The sequence below is a fragment of the Aricia agestis genome, chromosome 5 (genome assembly GCF_905147365.1).
Source record: "Aricia agestis chromosome 5, ilAriAges1.1, whole genome shotgun sequence".
NCBI classification, from domain to species: domain Eukaryota; kingdom Metazoa; phylum Arthropoda; class Insecta; order Lepidoptera; family Lycaenidae; genus Aricia; species Aricia agestis.
In genome coordinates this window covers 17,449,134-17,473,034 of record NC_056410.1, presented here as the reverse complement: position 1 = coordinate 17,473,034, position 23,901 = coordinate 17,449,134, and the positions used below count along the sequence as shown (strand labels likewise).

The 23,901-nt window shown below is 38.9% G+C and overlaps 1 protein-coding gene and 1 long non-coding RNA gene across 2 annotated transcripts in view; one reads left to right on the top strand and one right to left on the bottom strand.

The window, feature by feature from the left end:
* The window catches only part of LOC121727351, a 15,962-nt gene extending 7,860 nt beyond the window's left edge, over window positions 1–8,102 (top strand). Inside the window, exons 2-3 of the long non-coding RNA XR_006035654.1 lie at window positions 4,455–4,459; window positions 8,091–8,102. This is a non-coding gene — a long non-coding RNA (uncharacterized LOC121727351). The remainder of the gene's footprint in view (window positions 1–4,454; window positions 4,460–8,090) is intronic.
* The window catches only part of LOC121727348 (zinc finger SWIM domain-containing protein 8 homolog), a 26,752-nt gene extending 2,851 nt beyond the window's left edge, over window positions 1–23,901 (bottom strand). Inside the window, exons 1-23 of the mRNA XM_042115130.1 lie at window positions 23,830–23,901; window positions 22,572–22,735; window positions 21,683–21,993; window positions 19,398–19,593; window positions 16,153–16,275; window positions 14,850–14,957; window positions 14,006–14,260; window positions 12,127–12,273; window positions 11,210–11,294; window positions 10,231–10,445; window positions 9,377–9,521; window positions 8,639–8,784; window positions 6,824–7,041; window positions 6,481–6,574; window positions 6,101–6,298; window positions 5,609–5,779; window positions 5,123–5,352; window positions 4,421–4,588; window positions 4,101–4,213; window positions 3,839–3,936; window positions 2,503–2,680; window positions 1,234–1,424; window positions 451–615 (exon numbers count right to left, since the gene is read on the bottom strand). Coding sequence (XP_041971064.1) covers window positions 451–615; window positions 1,234–1,424; window positions 2,503–2,680; window positions 3,839–3,936; window positions 4,101–4,213; window positions 4,421–4,588; window positions 5,123–5,352; window positions 5,609–5,779; window positions 6,101–6,298; window positions 6,481–6,574; window positions 6,824–7,041; window positions 8,639–8,784; window positions 9,377–9,521; window positions 10,231–10,445; window positions 11,210–11,294; window positions 12,127–12,273; window positions 14,006–14,260; window positions 14,850–14,957; window positions 16,153–16,275; window positions 19,398–19,593; window positions 21,683–21,993; window positions 22,572–22,703 — 3,687 coding nt within the window. The 5' untranslated portion in view covers window positions 22,704–22,735; window positions 23,830–23,901. The remainder of the gene's footprint in view (window positions 1–450; window positions 616–1,233; window positions 1,425–2,502; window positions 2,681–3,838; window positions 3,937–4,100; window positions 4,214–4,420; window positions 4,589–5,122; window positions 5,353–5,608; window positions 5,780–6,100; window positions 6,299–6,480; window positions 6,575–6,823; window positions 7,042–8,638; window positions 8,785–9,376; window positions 9,522–10,230; window positions 10,446–11,209; window positions 11,295–12,126; window positions 12,274–14,005; window positions 14,261–14,849; window positions 14,958–16,152; window positions 16,276–19,397; window positions 19,594–21,682; window positions 21,994–22,571; window positions 22,736–23,829) is intronic.

Sequence of the window (23,901 nt, the reverse complement as noted above, 5' to 3'; positions counted from 1 at the left end):
AGAGGTAACAGTAACAACAACAACAGACACACTTTCGCATTTATAATATTAGTATACTTTATTATTATTAGTTCAGTTACAAAAAATACATTAGCCAAAGTACGGTCGCAGTAACATCGAGTAAATATTAGTTGTCAGAGGATTGACAAAACACGACTAAGTATACTATCCGGTCGTCTTCGTCGGTCTTAATTTCTCTAATAGACAGAATACGAATTCGTTATGTGCGGGAAGTTTTGCTGAAATTGTAGGACTTTTTAGCTACAGCTGCTTTGCCTGACAACCCTGAAATAGTTAATAAATTGTGGCACATTTCTATTTTGTTTCTGTGTGAACACACAATAAATGTTCTAACTTATAAGACTAACATGACAGCCAAGAACACTACACATCCAATTCACACACATTAACACACATACAACATATTTTATCAGCACGGGTTACACTTACGTTGACAGTGATAGTCGCAGGGTGCTGCGGGTGCTGCGGCGCGTGCGGGAGGGGCACGTGCGGGTGCTGCGGCAACGGCGCGTGCGGCTGCGTCACGATGCCCCGCACGAAATACGGCTGTAGTGCGTACCCGCCCGCAGTGTGCGCGCTCGCCGCACCGCCGTACTGTTATGACGTCATTATTCACTAACCACCGTAAAGCTCATTATGGTGGTCAATGACCACCGTGATGAGCTTTACGGTGGTCATAAACATTTCTTTTACTTTTAAAATAAAAGCTCTAACTAAGTTCTAACAGGAAAAATTAGTATCCGACTTTCATTCCACTACAAGTATACATAAAATTTGGTAGTGCGGTCCGGGGTAAAATTTTACTTCCGAATTTCAGCCCAAGTGTCAAAAAGGTTGGCCACCCTTGCTTTAGAGTGTGTATGAGTCCTCTTAATTGAGTTCACTGTGAAAGTAGCAGCGCTGAAAGAGTAACTTTTTTTAGACTTTTGTATGGGAAAATCCCTGACACTCGGGCGCTTGTTCATACAAATCACAAAAAAATTTTGCTCTTTCAGCTCTGCTACTTTCACAGTGAACTCAATATAAAGGACACATACAAACCCTAGTGGGTTATGTGTTAACCACTTCTAAATTATAAGTAATTGTAATAACTAAGTTTTCACATGTAACTGTTTGTTCCTAATAAAGAAAATAAAAAATAAAAAGTTTTATCACTTAGTTTTGTAACATCTTGTATAATATTACACGTATAATAAAGTAAAACAAAGATACCTGGAGCTGATATATCGGCGGCGGGTAGGGGTACGGGAACGGGTAGAGCGGGTAGGGCACGGGCACGAGCGACGGCGGGGGCGGAGGCGGGGGCGGGCGGAACTCGTCTTCCGGCTCGTCCGCCTGCCGCAGGAACAGCTCGTGCCAGTACCGCGCGACCGTGTACAGCACCTCCGGGTACACGCCGCCGCCTGACGACACGGCGTCTATATAGATGCATTACGTTACATGCTACGTCATACCCCGTACTATAAAGCTGGTTTCAGACCACGCTATAATATAACAGCATACAGTATATAGCTCATATCATATATTGTTATGGACACGTTCACACTGTACTGTACTATAATATATTATTGGCTTGCTATACGCTATGTATGGTGCACGATATTCTTGTGCTTTAAGCTATATATACTATATGCTATTATATAATAGGCTAGTCTGAAACCAGTTGGAACCTCTTAGGGACCATCCATTAGTTACTTCACACGATTTTCATACCGCTTGTCCCTCCATTTGTATGAAAACGATCGTGCCATTTTTCCTACCTACTGTGACGTAGCGATGATAATAAACGTCTATTATCTAGGTTAACGTTTCTATTCGAATTTCTACAGTTCAATACGGCGCAATTAGGCATTTAGGCATTTTTTTTAATTTCGATTGACGTCCGATTTCGGCAGCAGACTAAAGAACTGACTTTCGAAAGACGAGCATTGCTCGTCATTCGGGAGTGCGATATGGCACGCGAAGTACTCATACACATGCGGTATCCAGGGCTCGGAAACCTGGTTAATCTTCGCGATCCTGTTCGTTAGAATCGCCATACATTTCCAAAAGAGCGTTTTCATTTCGATTCCGCTCTGAACGGACCAAAATTATTCCTGGTTTTGTTCAAAGAGCAAAATTTAACTGCTCCTGCTCAAAATACTGGTTAGAACCGTTGGCGATTATGTTCGCCCCGCCCACTCACACACACCACGACCCTCACCCATTGTCCACACATAAACAAGTTATGGCCTATTGGCTATTAGATGGTGCACTAGAAAGGGATAGAAGATATCACTGCCCTAGTTACTTTACGCGATGAATTAACCACGTTAATTTCAGAAGCAATACTGCTCACATCTCGGTTTTGCTCCGAGCGAACACTTATCCAAAAACCTAATTAGAGCGTTTTAACCTGGCTAAAAAATACCGGTTCCGAGCCCTGCGGTATCTATCTTGGTATATATCTGTGATTTAGATCAATCAACTACGTAATCTCACCTTTAGCCGCGGCCTCAACAGTGAGGCAGGCACGCTCGAGCATGTGATCGCTCTGCTCCTTACACTGCAGCACCGCGCGCTGTATCTCGTTGTAGTTGAGTGCGTGCGCGTGCGGCAGAACCGACAGGGCTAACTCGGCCGCCGCGCTAACCATGGAAGCGTCGCAGCCAGACGACGCCTGTACAGAAAACCAATTCTTACTTCTATACTAATATTATAAATGCGAAAGTGTGTCTGTCTGTCTTGTTACCTCTTCACGCTAAAACCGCTAAACCGATTTTGCTGAAATTTGGCATGGAGATACCATGAGTTCCGGGAAAGGACATAGGATACTTTTATCCCAGTAGAATGTACGGTTCCCGCGCGATAAACTGATTTTGGCGCAACGGAGTTGCGAGTGTCCTCTAGTTAGGTAATAAATTCAAAACACTAACAAGTGTCAGGAATCAGAATACAAACTATTAAATGGAACCAAACACAGGACTTTGTCATGACATGGTTGTAACCATGACAAAGATAAACCCAAATTTTGCAGCACTATAGTTTGTGCGTTTTATGATGATATGCGTGACACATTATAATTGACAATAGTAGGGAAGTTACCTAACAAAAATTAATCGATAGTTTAAAAATATCGAATCACTTCGTAAAGGAATTGCAATCGAAATTATCGATTTCGTACTGACATTTCAGTGGTGCCGGCGATTTAAGATGACCGCCCTTTTTTATCGATTTGATTTCGATTCAACAGAGTCAATCTTTATTTACGTAAGTTCCGTTTCATGCATCTGATATTTTTCAAATATTTTCGTAACAATAATTTTATACTCCTATTTCACAGTTAATATTTATAATTTTATATTAATAAGTTAGCATTTAGCAACTTTTCATTTTTATTCATTTACAATTATAGGAAACATTTGTTTTTGTAGATGGAATATAATTTATTACATTTTGATTTTTTTTGTTTTCTTGGAAAAAAACCCGTAGCAAGGAATATGAAAACTGTCATCCATATCATCTTAAAACGCACAAACTATAATGCACTAATCAGGCTGATGACGGTGAACTAGCGCTAAGAACACTCTCGATGATGTCGGTTTTCAAACAGAAAACTAGATGAAAATCGGTCTAGCCGTTTAGATGCCACGAGCACAGACAGACATCAACTTTTTTTCTTCGGGGGTTAAAAAATGGCTATTGATAATACAGACAACACAAAAACTATAATAATAATATTATTATTATATTATAATAATTCAAAATACAGAAACAGAATATTGCTAGTCTTTGCCTATATAAAGTCAATTAGTAAAGTTAATTTACTTATCCTTACCTTATCAGCGATTCCCGCTGCTTCGGGGGGTGTGAGGTGACCTTCCCATGCGTAAATCAGGAACAATATAGCTGGCGCTCCGATGTCCATTGCTTGTCCTGGTAACAAAGAAATAAAGTAAGCCAAAGAAGAGTTGTAGCTGGCATTTACGAATAGAAATCACTAACTAAAGTTATTATTAAGTTTAATAGTTAATTTTATCGTGTTAGAACTAGAAATAGATTTTAAGAAATCCAGGTAGGGAATATTCTTGTTGTTTTACCTGTAATCCAGCTGACGTGCGATGAGTATGTTCTGCTGAGCCAGTTTGAACTGACGCAGTTGTGTAGACCAAGCGCATACAGACCCAATTGGAATGCAGCCATATGCAAGCCTCTGAAATAAGTAAATTTTAATATAATATATTCTACACTTCTTCGTGTTAATTAAAAGATATGAGAGCATTGACAAAGAGGGGTCATACCAAATTTGACAATACATGTAAAAGGTATTTGAAAAAAGGCGTGACATAAGGGGGCGGACGTAATATGTGGATGGCCCTTAGTGTTAACATGAATAATTTTCAGAAAATAAATCACAAACCTGTGTGGTCCATGGTGCTCTCTTGCACACGAAGTCTGAGTGAATAAACTCGTACTGGATGATCCTCCCGCTTTGAACAGCACGGACTTGGCCAGCTCGAACATGAAGTGAGCCGACGCCTCCGACGGCTGGTTCGGCACGGACGGATATTGGCGTTTACCTTTGTACCTGCAATGATCATGAATAATTCAAAACGTGAGTGAAAGAACCAGATAACTAACATATTTTATAACATTAGGACACATTACACATTTTAACTCTTATAAGTAATTTGAATAAACCTTGTAACTTACCTACTTCATCATCTAGCTAATATATCTGGCTACACATAAAATCCAGAGATTTTGATTTTAAATCATTTTCACGGCCCTAAAACCTCCATATGCAAAAAACCCGCTTCATCCTACTATCATTTTCATTTGTGTTTGTATATTTCAAATATGTAAAATATCAAATTAAACATCTAAATCAGTTCAGCGGTTTAGGCGTAAAGAGGTTTACCTCTTCTGTCTGTCTGTAACACTTTCTCATTTATAATATTATTAGCTTAGATGTATCACCAAAAGGTGACCAACCTATTGGGATCAGTTTTATTCCCAACTTTGAGTACTTGAACACCAAACAAAACATTCAAAACTTCAAAATTGTGTTTTGCACTAACCGAAGCGATGCAAACAACAGAAAATGCAAGAAAAGACTAACCTCGAGTCCTTCAGCCGCGGCAGCTGCTGGTGTGTGGAGTGCGACTGGTGCGTCGCGTGCTGGTGCGACGTGTGCGTCTGATGCGTGACGTGAGTGTGCGTCACGTGCGTGCCGTGCGCCGCGTGCGTCACGTGCGTTACGTGCGTCGCGTGCGTCATGACGGGCGGGGAGCCGTCACCGTCAGCCACGCGGAGACGCTCCATGTCACCGGACAGCGGACACGGGCCGGGCTGCAAGGAAGAGAAGATTTTTAAATACTTACCAAAAAAAATAAGCAGGCGCTTATTGCTCAATCAAATAAATACCTTAGTTCAAGTAGCTTATTATAAAATATAGAAAGAAACTATAAAAATGAGGAAAATATATAGTTGACTTAGTACATAATCAGTGGCAAGTATGAGATTTTTGGTAATAAGTTAATTTTCTTTCTGTTAACAAGACCGGCAACAATTTAACACTAGAAAAAACTAGTTCGAGCGTACTCACCGACGGCGGCATAACGGGTGCGTGCGCGTGCTGCGTGTGTGCGTGCGCATGCGCGTGGTACTGCTCAGCTCGGTACGGCTCCGCGCGGTATGCGGCGAGGCGCGGGTTGTTCGTGTAGTACATGCTCACCATCGGCCCCTTGGTCAGCTGGTGGATGTCGCGGTCTAGAAGCTGTAATCATCGAAATGAAAATAAAAGTATCATAAACATATTCAAAATATTGACGTTACAAGTTTTTAAATTGTGTTTTAAAATTTTCAAACGTCAATATTGTGACGTTCATTTTTTTTCACGGCAAACCATTTTACGCAACGGAGAAACCAAAAACATAGAAATACATTTCATTCTAGATTTCCTTTCACAGCACAAGTTAAGTCTTCACAGTAAGCGAGTAAGATGCAATTCTCGTAGTGTCACTTTGGCATTAATTTCTTTATGACATTAACTTTAGTTTTTTTTTTAGCATTGTTAAAATACGTTTTTCGTGTTTACCTTATTCATTATCCTCGCTAGCTTCACAGGGTCGTCCTTATAGAACGACAGTAGGGTGAGCGCTAGTTCGCCTCTCTGTCTCCTTGTCCCTTCACACAATAGTGGATGTTCCGCCTCTGACACATTTGCTTTAAGACCCAAAGCCGCAACCGCCGCTTCGAAGCCTAACATTTCATCGGTCGGTAGTCTCGACTGAAATTAATGAGTTTTTTTTTTAAATAAATGTTCCTTTTTTATGATGTGGATCACAGCATTATACAGTATTCTTGACAAAAATATTATATATTATTATATCACCGTTATCACCAAGAACGGCGACGTAAAACTCTCATTTCATTTACTGATTTTACGGCATGAAATCTTTTATTTGTCATACTTACAGGTTGTTTGTTTTCTTTGTCCGTAGCAGATAGAACAAGCACTTCGAATAAGAAACTTGCTAGAGCGATAGGTAGTAAAGCGGGACCTCGATTCCTGAAACAATAATAATTCACTTGTATAAAAATAATATCCAATGTAAATACACTGACCGATGATACGCTATACAATGTTTTTTCCTTATCTATCAAGCGTGTTCTGAATGTAGCAGAGTGGGACAAAACATTTATGATTTATTACATATAACATTGTTTATAAATAAATAGGACTGTGACCGTCAAGAAGACGCTCATAATTTAAAAAGCACGAGAATAAAATATGTACTTAACACAACACAAATCATACCTCAACAATCCGTCTCGCAGTTCCTCAGCCTTCTCCCTAGCCAACGCTAGCTGTTCGGCCCCAGTGGGTAGTTTCTTCAGCAAAGCCACTAGTTCCGTCTCTTGGTTGTTGAGTTTGACCTCCAAGGCCTTAGTGCTGGCGGGCGGACGAGCCATCTCCAGCGCGAATAGGCCGACTCGGAAAGCCAGTTCGTGGTGCTCACTGAACTCTGCTAGCACCTGATGTAAAAAACCTCGGGATCGTACAGAATTCATAAAGATAAAGAAGAGGATATAAAGAGAGAAAGATAAAGAAGACCCATCTATGAATTCTTAAAAGGAAATCCCTGTCCTTTTTCCTCCTAAGATTTCTGAATAATATAATGTTAGGATTATGTTAAATCAGCAATGCAAGACTTTATTTTTTAAAGTGCTTAGAAACACAATTTGATTAAAATATTATTATTAACCAGAATTCTGAGTGTGATTATTTCTAAGTCTACTGTCCGTATGAGGTTAATGCAATTTATATGCAGTATGCACTCAGCACCGCCCCCGGCACAGCCGTTTCTGCATAACTTATTGCACACTTGTTGTATTTTATTTATAGTTTGTGCGTTTTATGATGATATGCGTGACACATTATAATTGACAATACTAGGCTTACCTAGTATTGTCAATTATAATGTGTTACCTTAAAAAAATTAATCGATAATTTCAAAATATCGAATCACTTCGTAAAGGAATTGCAATCGAAAATATCGATTTCGTACTGACATTTCAGTGGTGCCGGCGATTTAAAATGGCCGCCCTTTTTTATCGGTTTGATTTCGATTCAACAGAGTCAATCTCTATTGACATAAGTTCCGTTTCATGCACCTGCCATTTTTCAAATGTTTTCGTAACAATAATTTTATACTCCTATTTCACAAATTTTATATTAATAAATTAGCATTTAGCAACTTTTCATTTTTATTCATTTACAATTATAGAAAACATTTGTTTTTGTAGATGGAATATAATTTATTATATTTTCTTTTTTTTGTTTTCTTGTAAAAAAAACCCGTAGCAAGGAATATGAAAACTGTCACCCATATCATCTTAAAACGCACAAACTATAGTCATAATGACACTGTATGACAATGTAATTTTATATTTAAAAAAATAGTAATTTTCCATCTTTTTAGTAAAATTTGGCCTCGTGCGAGTTTCTTACGCTGGTTCTTCTCGCCGGGTTACGTTCAAGGAATATTTGAAAAAAAAATTCTTAATAAAAGTTTTTGAGTTAGAGTTTTGAGTTTGATAATGCATTGGATATTTAACATTGTTTACCAAGAAGCACGCACGCTTTTTTGACGACTTCCTGGCAAATATTGTCAGCCTTTTATAATTTCAGTTGCTTTTTCACAACTCGCGGTGTCAGCGTGAAAGTAATCTAAGCGGGCCCCTAGACGAGCAATTTTATTGCGCAATATCACGTATTGCGTAATATTATTGACCGTCTCGAGTTGATATTGAACGTCGCTCGCCTTTAATCTAATTGTCAAATAAACTGTTCAATAAAATTGAAGCGTGATAATATTGCACAATTCAATTGATAGTCTAGGGCAGAGGTTCCAAACTTATTATGTCTACTGCCCACTTTGAGAACAAATTATGGTTTAGTGCCCCCATTTTTTGAATTTAAATCACCACCCAAGCCTCTACACAGCGCCCCCATTATTTTTCTGGGTCCCACACCACCCCCCGATCTTCAGCGCCCACAAGGGGCGTTATCGCCCACTTTGGAAAAGGCTGGTCTAGGGGGTCGGCTTAAAAAATTCTTCAAAATACTCACCGTACACAGGAACGCGCACTTAGCGAGCGTGGCCGAGGCGAGGCACGACAGGCGGTGGCTCGCGGCGCACAGCCGCGGGGTCGGCACGCCGCGACGCCGCATGCGCCGCGCCTCCGCCGCGCTAATACCTGCGCCGTTAGCGCCACCTATAGCGTTATACCATCAAAGGATGACGCACGCTACACCTGTCGCGTCCGAATCTTTATCCGGTGCGGAGGCCGTCACTCGATCTCCTCTCGGTATAGCCTGAGTCATCCTTAAAGTCTACTTAGCAGTATAAAAACCTACTTTTCATACCAAGAACATTATGAAAAACTATGATGTGACTAAATGAACATTTTTCAGCATAGATCTGGTTTCGTAAATGTTCCGCAACATGAAATGTTTTATACAGAAAATTTATCATGATAACTTCTTTGTATTTTAACGAAGTTGTAATGAAATAAAAAATGTGGTGGTGTCACGTATAGCTTGTCAAAAAGAGTAGACGCCGAACATAATTTTACTCTAAGGGCTAAACTCACCGGGACGCCATCGTGACGTAGCCAGTGACATTACCATGTCACCTCTACGTCGCCGCAAAGTACTGTTTTTAAGCATAACTTTAAGAAAAGCACCGCTTTGGCGGCGACGTAGAGACGCCAGACGTTGCTTGGACGTTGCCATTGTAACATCACTCCCGGGGTTAGTTAAAGCCCTTACTCACATTACATAATTAGTAACAAAACACAGTCTAACCTAGCGCTGGCGGGCTAGCCAACAGATCCGCAGCGAGGCATGCACCGAGCGCACACGCCTCGCGCGCGTGTCCATGCGCGTGCAGGCCCTCGGCGCGCGCGAACGACACCTCCCACCCGCAACCCCAGCCGGACCGGGAACCGCTCTGGAAAACATATTATATCTCTAATATACTAGCTAAAAGCCGAGCTTTGTGAGGGCTCGCGTCGACACACCTTGACTGACTGATAATAACACATCTACATATATATAAAAATTACTATGTTGAAGAACCAATCAATATGCGTAATAGTATTACTGTAAAGTGTACCACAAAATATACAGGTTGTGGGATATACTAGGTCTCTCGCTTCGCTCGCCCTGATAAAATTATCGTGTCACGGTGTGCGTGGTTGAAACGTCCTCTGAAACGGCTAGACCGATTTTTGTAAATCTTAGCGAGCATATCGACAAGGGTGGAGAATCGGACAACATCTACTTTTTATATTGATAAATGATAAGTGCATTTGTTTAATAAATAATAGTAAATTATTAAAACTCGAGACTGACGGCGACCATTGTTTGTGCGACGCGATAGCGATGGACGTTGCCATGGTAACATACTTGTTTAGTCACTTCAATAAAGTAATATGGGCGAAATACTTTATATGGCAAAACAACGTTTGCCGGGACAGCTAGTTTTTTTAATAAAATAATGGGTCAAACGAGCAAACGGGTCATCTGATGGAAAGCAACTACCGTCGCCCATGGACACTCGCAACATTAGAATAGCTGCATGCGCGTTGCCGGCCTTTTAAGAGGGAATACGCTCTCTTCTTGAAGGTTTGCAGGTCCAGATTAGCGACCAGACTGACCTGTGAGGGCTGCGGCGGCGCGGACGCGGCATCCGTGGTCAGGCGGCGGGCAGCAGCAGCGTCGTAGTAGTACAGGTTGCAGTCGTCGTCGGATCCGCTGTCGTTGCGGTCGCGACTGTCGCGGCGCACGTCGTCGGAGGAGGGCGGCGAGCTGGAGCCCTGCGAGTCAGTGTCACCACCGCTCACTGCAATCTCCTCCTCGTTCTCGCAGAAACCTTTAACGTTTACGTATACTAATTAAAAACACAGCGTATACATACGTTATGTCCTCGTTTTATAACTACACATTTATAAAACAAGGACATAACTGGCGGTTCCTACTTTTAGACTTCATAAGGTCAATGTTTCTTTTAAGGGGCAATGTATACGTTTATATAATAAAATACCAAAAGAACTACAACAACTCTCACTAAATAAATTCAAAAGAATAATAAAAAGGCAACTCCAAGAAAAGGCCTATTATAAAATCTCAGATTATGTACAGGATAAAAATGTTTGGGATGTTAAAATTTGACATTTTTTATTATTATAACGAATTATTTATATTTTTTTATTAATTAATTATATTTTTTATTTTTTTATTTTATTTTAAATTGACCTGATGTTTTATAATAATTATTTTGTCATTTTTATAATTTTGTATATTTATTTTGTATTTTATTGGTTTTTTTTTTCATTTTATTTTATGATCTTGACATGTCCAAATTTTGTATATTGCAAATAATGAAATAAATACTATTGACTATTGACTATTGACTATAACATAAAAAAAGTATAGAAAAGCGGCGCAGAAAAGATAAGAGTTTTTAATTTACCACAATGCAATACCTCATTCGTTCAACGCTTCATCGATTACCAGGGTTGTTATTTATATAATAAAATCAATAAGTGTCTAAAAATTTACTCCTTGACAAAACTCAAATGTAAGACTGTAGTGAGTCAATGGCTACAAAATCAAACTTTTTACAACATTACTTACCTTCGGACGAGACACTGGAGTGATTGCCGTCGTTGTTGGCAGCATCGCGTGCGGCTTCGTTCCCTCTCTCGCCGGACCCGCAAGGCTGTTGAACAACATTATTGTTTTAAAGGAATGTAGGTTTTATAGTTCGCGAGACGGCAAGCCTAAGGGCCAAGGATGTGTATTCACACACTGACACAACGAAAGCGGGGTGATAAGATGATAGAGCGAGATGAAACAGCACATTGTCATTCGACATTTGACAGTAAAATAATTTTGAGGTGGTTCGCGGCGCCAGTGTGCAAAGTAAAGGTTCAGTGTTGTTTCCCAGCAATTCCGGAATTGCAGTGCGTACAGTATTTGGCATTATAATATTTTAAATACTCACAACATAATATTAAGAAACGTAATAATGTTGTTTTTTTATACCTTTTTCATTAGGGAGATCGCAGACGGCACACTTTTTGTGTGATCGAGTCTGCGGCGCGCATACAGTCAGCATGGCGGTGATCACACAAAAAGTGTGCCGTCTGCGATCTCCCTTAATGTAAGTATGTAATGTGTAATAGTAAAAATAAAATGTATACAGTGTGTAACAAAAATAAGTGATAATACTTTAGGGTGTATACGTATTCCTTGTAGAGAGTTCACTGTGAAAGTAGCAGCGCTGAAAGACAAAAAAAAGGGCCCGAGCGTCACGAGTTTCCCTATACAAGTTTAAAAAAATTTGGTATTTCAGCGCTGCTACTTTCACAGCGACCTCTCTATAAGGAACACGTACATAAAGTATTATCACTTATTTTTGTTACACCTGTATATTATGTAAATTGTAATGTAATAAAATAATGTTGTTCTGTACCTCATTTTGAAACGTATTGTTAGTAAAAATAAATTACAGTACCAGCCTTACTTCACTTTCTTCCAGTAGTTATTACCTGATTGGACGGTCCAGGCATGGCCAGGTCGACGGCCACACGGTTGTTGCGGTGCATCAGTTTCCTGTGAGTCTGCGTCGCGTCGGGGTTGGTCAGGCGGTAGCTGAGCGACATCTCGTTATTCAACACCGCTTTCGATGAGTTCACCTTACAAATAATTTTATTGTAACAAATATTACTGCCATTATTTACCTTCAATATCTATACTAATATTATAAAGAGGTAAACTTTGTTTGTTTAATTGTAATGAATAGGCTCAAAAACAACTGGACCGATTTTAAAAATTCTTTCACCATTCGAAAGCTACATTACTTACGAGTAACATAGGCTACTTTTTATTTTGGAAAATATAGGGTTCCGTAAGATATTTCAGTTTTTCGGAAACAACCAGAAAATTTACTTATTTTGCGTACGCTGCCTAAACTATAAAAGATAGAACTATACAATGTTCTAAGTAAATATAGATCTTATAAATTTCCACAAAAATGTCCGCGACACACTATACCTATCTATGTCAAGTGAGGCACAACAACCATTTTTTTATTTAAAATCTTGATTTTTATTGGACTACATTTATTTTACTCATGCTAATAATCCTTATCAAAATAAATGATTTCATCACTAAGTACAGTTTATGTAGAATATATTTGGTCTTTGAATAATTAAAATTTGATGTTTGGTTTAGAAGTTATGGCGAAATTAAAATATTGCGATGTTTGCCCGTTTCGAAGTGGGCGCTACCAAAGCGGCGATGCGCTCGCGGGAAGGGTATCACTATACATCGCCCGCGTAATTTAGGAATGTCACGGAAACCGTACATTTTTCCGCAAAAAAGAAACCTATGTCCTTTAACGTGGTATATTATTTATGTAAATAATGTACCAAGTATTGTACACATTGAAAAGGTCTACAGAAAACTCCGCGATGGTATATTATACGTATAAGGATATCCCACAATAACATTTTTTTGTCATTTACTTTTAACTTCAAATATTGGCTAATTTTCGAAGCGATTTTAACCAATATGGCAATAATCTTTATTCAATTAAATACTTTCAATACATTATTGATTATGGCCCTTTAGAGCATTTTTTTTTATGAAACAAGGGAGCAAACGAGCAAACGGGTCACCTGATGGAAAGCAACTTCCGTCGCCCATGGACACTCGCGGCATCAGAAGAGCTGCAGGTGCGTTGCCTACCTTTTAAGAGGGAATAGGGGAGGGTAGGGGAGGGAAGGGAAGGGAATAGGAGAGGGTAGGGAAGGGAATAGGGTAGGGGATTGGGCCTCCGGTAAACTCACTCACTCAGCGAAACACAGCGCAAGCGCTGTTTCACGCCCGTTTTCTGTGAGAGCATGGTATGAGCCGGCTCATTCGTGCCGAAGTATGGCTCTCCCACGTATGAAAGCGTGTAAAGCATTTTATGATTTAAAATTTAAATGAATATTTTCGAAGATATTACAGATTTAAAAATTGCGGGACGTAGCTTTTGCGGCAGTAGGTAACGACCAATGCGGGCCACGGGTAGTAATGAATATAAATTATTTATCTAAACTACTGAATCGATTTTAATAATTTTTTTAGTTACATAGATCGTAATATATTTTGTACCCGTGCGAAGCCGGGGCGGGTCGCTAGTTGAAGAATATAGTAAGAAATTAAATATAAATACCTCGATTTAAATTATCTTCTCTCTCTTATTAATTAATTTCAGAAATGAAACATAAGATTTACTTAAGCTTTCGCAAAAATATCCGTATTGAAATCGAAATTCGAGACTGACCAATTTATTACTTGCGAAATCGATTCAGAATATCGAGGTATATATCGGAGGTATCAGAATTTTCAAAATCTGATGTCAGCTGTGTCAATATTTACCTGATGCACCCCATCAGTTTTGTCGTGTCTGAATATGGTGAATGGACTATGGTACAGCGGGTTGAGGTCGTTGGCATGCGTCACTCCGGGTATGGGATAGTCATCCCACTCCAGGAAGCACGCTTCCATGGCCGGATGGAACCCTGGGAAGACTTCCGCTTCGCTGACCCCGTTGACGTATGGCGGGTGCGGACGCGCGTGCCGTGCGTGCGCGCCGTGAGATGCGTTCATGTGATTCGTACGGTTTTTCGCCACCTGTGTAAAACATATCACATGTTTTTAACACGCTTTTATAAGCTTGGGCTGTATCTATGTAATGGAATCTTTGAGGACGATTTTTACAAATCTCCAGTATTCGTATTAATTCGATAGTTTGCATATGTATTAAAAGGTAATGAAGTCATTTGCTAAAAATCGAAAAAAGGCGTTTTTTTTGTTTTTTTTTTTTACTATTACTTATATCCTTATTTTTTGTGAATGTGATATATTGTTTGAATTCAATTGTTATTAATAAATTTGTAAAAAAGCGTCTAGCAATGTCTTGTTCTTGCCTTGTCAAGCAACTTTTCTAAAGACGAAAAGAAACATTGTTTAACTATCTATAAGTCTGTATAGACATTACAGTCTTTAACATAATATAATGTTATAACTCTATAACATTATAGTATGTTAAAGACTGTAATGTATAAGTCATATATCAATACTCATTCTATAACATAATATTATGTTACAGAGTACGGATCTTTTAGGGCTCGGGAGTTCGCATCGCAATGTCAATTTATTTTGAATTTTATCGCAGATATTTGCGATGCGGTGCGCAAAAAAAAGTAGAAGCATGTCTTACCTTATCCAACACCTTCATGTGCCATTGAGCAAACTGTTCGTGTAATGTGTCTCGTTCGTGCGGCGCCAGACCCGGGTTCAGAGCCGCTAGACGCCACAGTATGACCACCTAAGCAAAGCCGAAAAACGATTTAGTATGTTAACTCAATTTAAAAATTATTTGTTTGAAGAAAGTCTATCCGTACTGCACTTGGACAGGGAAGTCAGTTTTATAGTTACCATTCTTCTTATGTGTCCTTTTTGTATAATTACTTTACTGTTGTGTATTATTTAAACTACCCCACTATTTTCCAGAACTAAATTATCCTTTTATCATCTCGTGGCTTTTGACACTTCTAGTCAGTAGTCATACACATGATAAGGCGATACTGACTCTTAAGGTCGAGGAAAAGGGATGCCTTGAAATGATTAAAGTGAGACACATCCCATCACAAAGCGAGCAGGTATTTTCCTAAGTTACCAATAATAGAGTAACTAGCAATAATAGGGTGACTGTCAATAATAGGGTACCTAATCACATAGCGCGGAGCAAGCGTTTTAAGTTCCCTAGCGGTATTTTTCATTTATATCCTAAAACAAACACGTTTTTTCCCAATATTCATGTTACCAAGGTACTTAGGCCATATATGTAGACGACATACAAAAATTTATGGAATCTTGGAGGATATCTTATATCTTTAAACGAGCGATTCTTGTATAAATATAATTGGAATCTCGGAATCGGCTCCAACGATTTTCATGAAATTTAGTATATAGGGGGTTTCGGGGGCGATAAATCGATCTAGCTAGGAATAATTTTTAGAAAATGTCGGTCAAATAGCTAGTATACCCTTAATGGCCGCTAGGGAACATTTAGCCCTAGGAGGCGGTTGGTGCAATCAAGCATAAGTTGCCAATAAAAGAGTGACTGCCAATAATAGGATGACTACCACTGACGCGGTAGGACTCCGCGGTCCAGTGGTTTAGCGCGTGGCTCTTGACTCAGGTCATGGGTTCGAATCGTGCGTTGGAAACATGTTATTCCAAGTTTGGTTAGGACAATGCAGGCCGATCACCTGATTGTCTGACAAGTAAGATGCTCCATGCGTCGGATGGGCATGAAAAATGTCGGTCCTGCGCCTGATCTCCCGCCAGTCGTGTCGGTCTTCCGTCCCACTGGGTTATGAGAGTAAAGGAATAGAGAGTGCCCTTGTGTAATGCGCACATACTTGGGCAATATAAAATTACTCCTGCGTTGCCTGGCCTGGTTTCAATGAAACGGCACCGTCACCGAAACCGGTGTGGGAGTTATTATTATGGCCTACCTCATCACAGAGCGAGGAGCAGGCGTGCTGCGCGGCGGAGCTGCCGGCGGCGCCGTGCTTGCCGTTACCGCCGCCGCCCCACGCCACCAGAGCCGCTTTTGTGCTGTACCACCATACTATTATCTGTGAACAATAAATAGCATGAGAAAAAACAATATATTATGTTAAAAAATCTCCTTATTAATAAAAATATTTATACTACTAGATGTCCCGCGCGGCTTCGGCCGCGTAAATTAGAAATTTTACGGAAACCGTACATTTTCCATAGTTAATGGAATCAGGCGTTACTTTGCGGAATATTGCTAAAAATAATAACAAACTAAATTTAAACGTACATTTTCCCGCGATAAAATAGCTTATTAAGTATAGCTTAGCCTTTTTTTATGAAATAAGGGGGCAAACGAGCAAACGGGTCACCTGATGGAAAGCAACTTCCGTCGCCCATCGACTCGACGACATCGACACTCGCGACATGCTGCGAGTGTCCACTCGCAGCATCAGAAGAGCTGCAGGTGCGTTGCCGGCCTTTTAAGAGGGAATAGGGGAGGGTAGGGATGGGAAGGGAAGGTAATAGGGGAGGGAAGGAAGGGAATAGGGTAGGGGATTGGGCCTCCGGTAAACTCACTCACTCGGCGAAACACAGCGCAAGCGCTGTTTCACGCCGGTTTTCTGTGAGAACGCGGTATTTCTCCGGTCGAGCCAGCTCATTCGTGCCGAAGCATGGCTCTCCCACTGGGGACTCGCCCATGAAGGGTTCCGCAGCAACAATAAGGTTTATTTCTATGAAATTAATGGCTTTTGATTTATTTTCAGAATTGATTTAATGAAAGTTAAATTAAGGTTTACCATTTATGACGTATAAAAAAAACTACTTACTAGATCTCGTTCAAACCAATTTTCGTTGGTAGTTTTTGTAGTAATGTACATCATATTTTTTTTTTAAATTATCATGCCCCTACTTTAGAAGTTAGAGGGGGGGACATACATTTTACCACTTTGGAAGGGTCTCTCTCGCAAACTATTCAGGTTAGAAAAAAATGATATAAGAAACCTCAATATCATTTTTGTAGACCTCTCCGTAGATACGCCACACGCATAGGTTAGACGAAAAAAAAATTTTTTTGTTTCAGTTGTATCTATGGGGACCCCTAAAATTTTTGATATTTTTTCCATTTTTCTATTAAAATCCTAATGCGGTTCACAGACTACATCTACTGACCAAGTTTCAATAGTATAGCTCTTATAGTTTCGGACAATAGTGGCTGTGACATACGGACGGACGGACAGACAGATCGATAGACAGACAGACAGACAGACAGACAGACAGACAGACAGACAGACAGACAGACATGACGAATCTATAAGGGTTCCGTTTTTTGCCATTTGGCTACGGAACCCTAAAAACGAACATAACACCTCCCCATTTTTAAAGTCGGTTAAAACTGTAGCCTATGTGTTATTCTGATGTATAAGCTAAATTATTGTAAAGTTTCATTAAAATCCATTCAGTAGTTTTTGCGTGAAAGAGTAACAAACATCCATACATACTGTATATATACAAACTTTCGCCTTTATAATATTAGTAGGATGAATACGCTATACCCTGTTCATCTTTGTCTGATACATTGGGAAAACTGTTTGACAGATAAGGACAAAATATTGCATAATATATTCGTTATACAGGGTGTTTTAAATCAGGTATAGTAAGCCGAAAGGGCGTGACTCAAAAAAATTGCTATAAAAAATAAATAAATAAAAATGTTTATTTCAGACTGCACAGTGTATTTTTTGTCCAAAAAATTGGTCATGCCTTTTTTTTTGGAAATCTCATACAGAAATATTATGTAAATGATTTATTAGTATTTACATGCGTTAATTTCTCATTATGAACAATAAAAAATCACTTTAATTATTTTTTTCAAAAAAGTTAAAAATTGCCATAACTTTTTAAACATTTACTTAATTGTCTTCTTGATTGTTCTGATCGACAATAATAAAAAAAACACACAATTTAACCTAATTTACATATTTCTTAAACAAGTTTTTAAAGATTTATTTACGATTTATGTTTTTTTTTTCTTTAATTTTTTATGAACGTATTTATAATTATTTGGATTTTATTTTTATACAGAATTGTTACTTAAATATACTAGAATTCGTGTAAAAAAATTAGATCCAAATAATAAAGGGCACCGAAGTTAGAGGCTTCCAAAGTTTTCTATATTATAAATATATATTGCCATAAGCACAAACTATGTTAGTACTACGAAATCATATAATTAGTTAAAATATCTACGTGGCCTACCAGCAGCACTGGGCACGTAAACATGAATGTGCACCCAATGACGCATGATTGGACACTCAACTTTATCACTTATCACCCTAAAAATGGTGTTGGTGCTTGCGCGAACTCTGCTCATCAAAGAAGCTACTCGCTTTCGTATGACGGCTTTAAAGCCATCAGTGTGAGTTTGAGCAAACATATTTGATGCGCTGCAGAATCGCGGAAGCCCCAAAATCACTCACTCGGAGGGCTTACAACGCTCTCCGAGTCCAATATGCGCTAATTTTGGACTCGGAGAGCGTTGTAAGCCCGCTGCGTGTAGTCAACCCACAGATTGCACGTGTATCTCTCTCTCTTCAGAGCTTTTTGTCAATCTATGTATACATAGATTGACAAAAAGCTCTGAAGAGAGTTAATTTAACTTCTTTACTACATCGTGCAAATCTGCGGGCCAACATGTTACATCGGACTGCCATCGCCCTCCGTTCCCTTTCAATGTCATGAATGCCGCTATGCCATAGTTAAAAGTTGTGACCAACAAAGATTCTATGGAAATCAATATTAATTTTTACGAATTTCTAAAAGTCGTAGAACAAAAGTTGTTCAGAATGACCCCCTGTTTCGTCTTACTATATCTTATTTAAAAGACCCTGTACATATGAAATGAAATGAAATAGTTCATTAAATCAAGTTACATAGACAACTTTACCAACGTAAAGGCTTATAAATTATGTTAGTAACCATTATCTTTTATGTTTAAATAAATAATAATATTTTGGCTACATTGTGCATCACCTCTGCTCCATAGCGTTAGATATGGCACATCAGTGACGGACATATGGACAATCGAGTCGACTAGTGGCTATCATAGCAAGAATGCTGTTGGTACTCCCTCTCACTCTGCGCACTAAAGACGCGCATCGTTTGCGCTAAAGACATATATTTTATCAGTGAGTACTACCTGTTCACAAGCCATGACCTCCTCAGTAATGATCTCCAGTAGGGGTATAGCGTTGCGGTCACTCCGCTTGAACATCTCCCGGACTATGGAGAGCAGGTTCCACATGCCCTCCGGCTCCCGGCCTCGGAGCGGTCGGAGTAGCGACGACCATTCCGCCGCGGCTGGTGGTGCGCTCGTACTCAGATAGTTTACGTCACTGTGAGAAACGTTACATTAAGTGCCTTATCACACTGGCGATTATCGAGCGATTTGAAAGCGACGCGACTCGACACGACACGACACACGCCGTGATAGCGCGGCGTGCACGTCGCGACAGCGCAGCGTCGTCGTGGCGTAGCGTGGACGCCATTTTGTACACTCGTCTACACAGATTATTATTATTTATTATATATAATAGACTCGTCTAAGGAGTGACGTCAGAATCCATTTTGGTGCTGAGTGTCTAAAACGCCAAAGGCAAGCTGCGTGCACGCCGCGCAATCGCGGCGTCATCGCGGCGTGTGCGCTGCGCAGTCACGTCGCTTTCAAATCGCTCGCTAATCGCCAGTGTGATAAGGCCCTAAGAAATTCAAAAACAACCACATTTAAAATTCCTATTTAAAGTGTCAGGAAGTTGATCAAATTAGTAAAAGTTGCTGATAAACTTGCAGGAAATAGAAAAACCCCAATTTTTCCAGCACTGAGCGAATTGATGTCATGATGGACTAGACTACAGTTTTTAGAATTCGCTCTATTCCATTATCACATTAGCCCGCATGTAAAAATACACCATTGGTGTATTTTTCTTATCATCTTAAAAAAAACTTAAATAAACGTAGTTCAATTCTTATCAGTAAAGGAAGTAGCTAATTGCTCACAACTACTCAATAAGTAGGTAATTCTGAAATACCAATGTTACAAAACACTTAAAGTGATGCACTCTCTCTCATGTCCTAATGAATGCTGGGTAATCGTAAAATAATCTAACCTAACCACAAAAACAATTATTTCAATAGCTTTCTAATCAATTTTAATATAATATATTCTCACTTAAATATAAGTAACCCAATGAATAGATAAATGAATATACAAAATATAGATAAAACACAAAATTTTCCGTTTCTAATCTTGAACCTACTTAGTTCACACTAAGTGCCTAAACACACTAGGCCGAAGTTACGCCGGCATAAATTCCGCATGATGACGCCCGCAATGTATTTAAAATTACCGACGATACACTATTCCGTCGTGTTCCGTCCGTATTTTGTATGCGTGGACGTAATCAAACTAATCATACGGAATTTACGCCGCGTAACTTCGGCCTACTGTGTTTAGACACTTAAACTTGAAGTAGCTGAAAAATTAAGAACATTAAGTTGTAGTTAAATTATATTATTACTGTAATCATGGATTTGGCTTACTCATTTCATTACAGTCTAAAAAGTAACAAGAAATAAAATTAAATTAAGAAATTAAAAAAAACCCCCGCCAAAACAACTTTAAAAAGTAATGAAATAATATTTACTGCCCTTAAGTTCAAATAATTCCTAACTTGTGTAAAGTAATATTTTAGTCCATAATTGTTGTCACGGTGTGTCGGGGGTGTGTTTTTTTTAATTTCTTAATTTAATTTTATTTCATACTTTTTAAACTTGTGTTGGTTATAGTGCAGAATAATAATTCCTATCAACAGAATCATATTCTCATGATTACCATCTATCAATGTCCTTTTCCATGATGCCGTTAATATGAGCCCAAACATGAAACCTCCACTTTGGGTTCATACGAAGCTCGGTTCCTATAGAATCCAGGTGATGCTGCAGCAGCAGCATGTAAATATTTACTGTTTATACTTTATCTACTTCTTACTGGTTGTCGAAATTAAAATGAGCCCAAACACGAAACCTCTGCTCTAAGGCGAGGAATTGGATATCCTATTGATTACCAGGTGATGCTGCAGCACCAGGTCACCTTTCCATTATTATGTGTAATACGTATATTGTATATTCACAAATGTCACGAACTAGAATGAAATATAAAACCCATCAAACGACTACAAGTTGCTTGCCTTTCATGAACCAGATAAACCCTGATAGTCCAGCACTGAGCAGGCTGATGATGATGAATTATAGCTAAGAACACTCTCGATCATGTCAGCTTTTAAACAAAAAAAACTAGATCAAAATCGATCCACTCGTTTGGATGCTACGATGCCACGGACAGATACACACACAGACAGACAGACAGACAGACACGTCAAACTTATAACACGCCTCTTTTTTGTCGGGGGTTAAAAATAAACTAACCTGAAAACGATAGGCGCGGGAACACAGAACTTGACCAGGATCTTGTTGATATTGTTATGGAGGGTCTTCTCATCGAGGAACCATGAAGTATACTCGTAGGCCGAAGCACCCGCTGTAGGGTCCGGAGCGCCACAGGTCGCGTTAATCTGGTTCGGCTGCGCTGACAGTAGCTCGTCCAGTATTCGCTGAGCAGTGGGCAGAACTTGTCTGGGCAGCTCCGATATGAGGTATTGTGCGAACTTCTGTAGCTGGTCTCTTCTCAGCCTCTGTAGAGACTCCGATACGGGCGCTCGGAGGCATACTTGTGTTGGCTAAAATTATATAAATATTTGTTCTTTATCAGTCAAAAGAAGAGAAATGTTTTTGGCAGTTAAGCTATCAAGCCCCAAGCGGCAGCCGGCTGCCAGCATAACAATTGAAATTTTATTGTGTCTGTGATACAGATGATGGACGGATTAATGTCGTAGAAAGTTTACAATACTCATGAACCAGTTAAATGAAGAACTGTTTCATTGAACTCGTCGTAAACCTTAAATATATTGTATGTATTTCAATTCTTATCAGAAAAGGATGTATGTAGTTAACTACTCAATAAGTGAGTAATTCTTGAATACCAATGTAAAAATACACTTATACACTATAAGCATTATTTGTGTAGTTTTATTATTTCTAGCCTAAGCTGTCCCATGGCTGGGCGAAGGCCTCTCCCAAGGTCTTCCATTGTGCTTGCTGTACGCGAACAAAGGGACATGAGGGAAAAAAAAGCGACTTTGTTTTATAATATTAAATGTAGTGATAAAAAGTTTTTGACCCAGCTAACCTAATTCTTAGTACACATTAGAAATTCCTAAAATAAAACTTAAAAGAAAAAAACCGGTCTTTATCTTACCAAATGTATTCTGTACAGACAGACTGCAACAATATGTGAACACCAGTGAGCCGACGAGGAACAAGTGCAGTTGCATGATGATATCTTTTGTCTGTCAAATGTTACTGCCACATTGAATTGAGCTCTTGTCATAAGTAGGGTGACTGTAGCGGACAGGTGGAATCCTAAAAATAATTCATTAATGTTAATTAAAATATAACAATATGATTTTATTATTGATCAGTTAATTCACTACAATCATTTTAATTGATAGCATCAAATTATATTGTTATCATTCAGTTTATTGAGTCAATAACATTAATTAATTGAGAATAATGATGATAGGTTTTTAGAACTACATTATGATACTCCAACACTAGTTTTGGTGACGGTGGCCGGCTTCATTGAAACCAGGCCAGTTACACAGGAGTAATTTTATAGTGCCCAAATGTGTGCGCAGTTCACAAGAGCACTCTCTATTCCTTTTACTCTCATAACATATTGGGACGGACGACCAACATGACTGACGAGAGATCAGGCGCAGGAGCAACTTCTTACAAGCTCATCCGACGCATGGATCACCTTACCTTACCCACGACTTCCGAGTCAAGAGCCACGCTCTGATTTCTGAACTACTGGCACTACATTACCTATAGTTTCAAGTTAACAACTTTTAATTATATCGCCTCATTTATATATTATCCAATAAGGGCATTTTCTTGGAGGATCACTATATTGTGTTGACATTCAGATTTTTAAGTTCACATCTTAAAAATCTGAATGTCAATTAATATAAATCATTTTAAAAATTTATCTCTAAATTGTTCTTATGACATTTTATGGCATGAATTGTAATGATCTTGCAGTCAAGCCACTCAACTCTCAAGACTAGCAATGTTGTTTTCGACTTTATAAGGTCAAAAGTATTAGTAACTTAGGAAATTATGTAACAAGGTAAAAACTTGTATCTCTGTATTGTGTTTTTTTTATTATCCACAAAACATGTTTATTTCAAGATAACAAGACTTTGATTGGAAAAATAAATTTAAAAACATTCTATGTTGATAAAAATATTAATAAAAACAAACTTTCAAGGAATTTAGTTGTTTCAGTCAATTTTGTAAGTGCAAAGGTAAACAATTTCTTTTAATCATGAAAAAGTAGATTTAAATATACCTCTGTAGTCTTTAAAATAAACAATGGCTTATTTTTTAAAATACATATATTGGACCCATTCATTAAGACACTTCAAAGAAAATGAATAAATATATAAACTTACCAATTTGTAAAACATCCTTAACAGCTCTGTCCCTAAAAAGATGTTCTCCTCTTTGAAATTCATCAGCTGAGC